Below are 2,144 nucleotides of genomic sequence, written 5' to 3'. Positions count from 1 at the left end.
AAGCTGTTTGAGGAGGGTCCTCGCTGAAACGTACACGGCCTATGCCGAGGCCTGGATCGGCATCTCTTCGGCTTTGCACGAGATCATGGCGGCCTAATTTCATCATTATCTCGATTTCTTTCAACAACAATATCAACCAGTATCAGATTATTCTATGCGATTCGATTTCCCTGACACGAAATGTTGCGTTGTTGAGCATTCTAAATTGGTCAGTAGCCGGACTGCAGACCCATATCTGAGTCTATGAGGAGGTTGCAGTACTGCTATTCGAACTAGGGCCTCTGGTCACACCTCAACGCAAATCACGTGTCGAGAGTTGCTTTCTCCAGCCTGTGGTGGTTGCGTGATTAGCGTTTTGCGCTTTATTGCGAATCCATCAGTCGGCACGTTTTTGAAATGATCAAAATTTGAAATTTTGAGAAACGCACTGAAAACAGCCGGAAAATCGAAGTTCTCGGAATGGTGGGATTCGAATTGAAAGTGTGTTAATTATTGACGATTCGGGTAAACATCAAATTGTCCTGAAGATGCTGTGGAGATGTACTGAACAACATAAAGAGCCCTTCGTGACTGGATCGGTTTCACGGGTTTTTATAGTATGACTGGGAAATAGCTTTAGATTCATATCCGGTTTGAAACTGTATCACTCGAGAGACTACCCAATTGAACTCAATTGGACCGTGCCGTTATCACTGATAAGTTAACCCATCCGCCGCACGAAACTAAATTCATGGTGTAGATGGAAATTATGATGTAAAAATTTCTGGAAGGATTAGTCCGGATCAAGAAGCAGTGGTCATTGATCTATACCTTCCAGAAATCTATTTGGCGAGTGAGGCTACCGATTTAACAAATAAGACAATCACATTCGCGGATAGGGACATCAATTCAGCGATAAGGGTCGAATAGGGAAATCAATTTCGCAGATAGGAGAATCAATTTCACGATTAAGGAATGCAATTTCACGAACAAGGACATCAATTTCGGTGAGAGTTCCGATGATGACGATTAACGCTGTGCAGCCCCATAAACCATTCCTCAAGAGTAGCGCAACTCCACACAAGACTGAATTACTCGAGGCTCCTTGGGGAGTTTTTGAGGCGGTACTCGAGGTAACACAACTTGCTACCATGAAACGTGCCCGAAGATGGAGTGTGTGTAGGGATACTAACCTCCTAACAATAGAACCCAATATACGACAAGTGAGCAGAGATAGCCTTGTACGACACTAGACATAGAATGGACCAAAACACATCAAAATACGTTACATTACAACTATGATTACGAACTACGTATGAGCTACAACTAGCTCTAGCTTTGTGTCGCGGCACCGAATGATCGGCTATTATTATCGGGCGTGCGCGAAATGCTCCAGTGAGTAACGGCAGGCAGGAAGGCCAGAGGATAGATATATGATGCTGAGATTAGGTGTTTGAGTTATCATTGCTGCTAATTAAATTGATACTATGAGCATGTGAGATAACTCCGTAGCCATCTGGCTCAAGTCTGTATTTTTACTCTCCATTTTCACATGAGTACTAGTCGCGTTGAGGAACCGTCCAAACCAACCGAGTCGGCCGACCGTAACATGGTGACAGCTGGTGGCGGTTCGACGCTCAAGATGGACGACGCGGATAGTAAATCCGAAGCGGCTAGCAGTACCATGGGAGCACTCTTAAAGGATGAAGAATCCTACAAGAAAGAGCTCACGAAAAGGAGAGTCCTACGAGGCAGATTGAGAGGCAAAATTCAGAAGGTCCAAGCGGCGATGGAATGCATCATCGTACCAGAGGACCAGGAGACCACTGAAGAGCTGGCGACATTAGAGATACAGGAGAGTCTTCTGCACGATCAACTTCGAAGAGCAGAGAAAGATATCGCGGAGTTACAGGAGCTGAGACAGGGAGTGGTGTCCGAATTGGGGAAGGAAGAACATCGCTCTAGGGCATCGCGATCGGTTTTTTCTTATGACGATCGTGATGGTACCTCTACTTCGGAGGTCTACTTGCCTACGGTATCAGGAAAGGAGAAGTTTCATCAGTCCGAAGACGAGATCAAACCAAGAACTGAGAATGCGGACCGCAAGGACAACTGCGGAACGAGAGACTCAAGGACAGTCCCAGGTAGGGGGGAAACTCGCCGCG

The 2,144-nt window shown here is 45.9% G+C and overlaps 1 protein-coding gene across 1 annotated transcript; it reads left to right on the top strand.

Annotated features, from left to right (window-relative positions):
* Positions 1-1,531: 1,531 nt before the first annotated feature.
* Positions 1,532-2,123, top strand: Pmar_PMAR022039 (hypothetical protein; the record flags this gene model as incomplete). Its single annotated transcript, XM_002785740.1, has 1 exon — positions 1,532-2,123. A coding segment is annotated over one exon (592 nt), but the record flags the coding sequence as incomplete, so codon positions are not given.
* Between the last annotated feature and the right edge of the window lie 21 nt (positions 2,124-2,144).

Source organism: Perkinsus marinus (genome assembly GCF_000006405.1).
Source record: "Perkinsus marinus ATCC 50983 genomic scaffold scf_1104296932006, whole genome shotgun sequence".
Lineage (NCBI taxonomy): Eukaryota > Perkinsozoa > Perkinsida > Perkinsidae > Perkinsus > Perkinsus marinus.
Note: the sequence above shows the minus strand (reverse complement) of the source record. Positions and strands in the feature narration are given on the sequence as shown.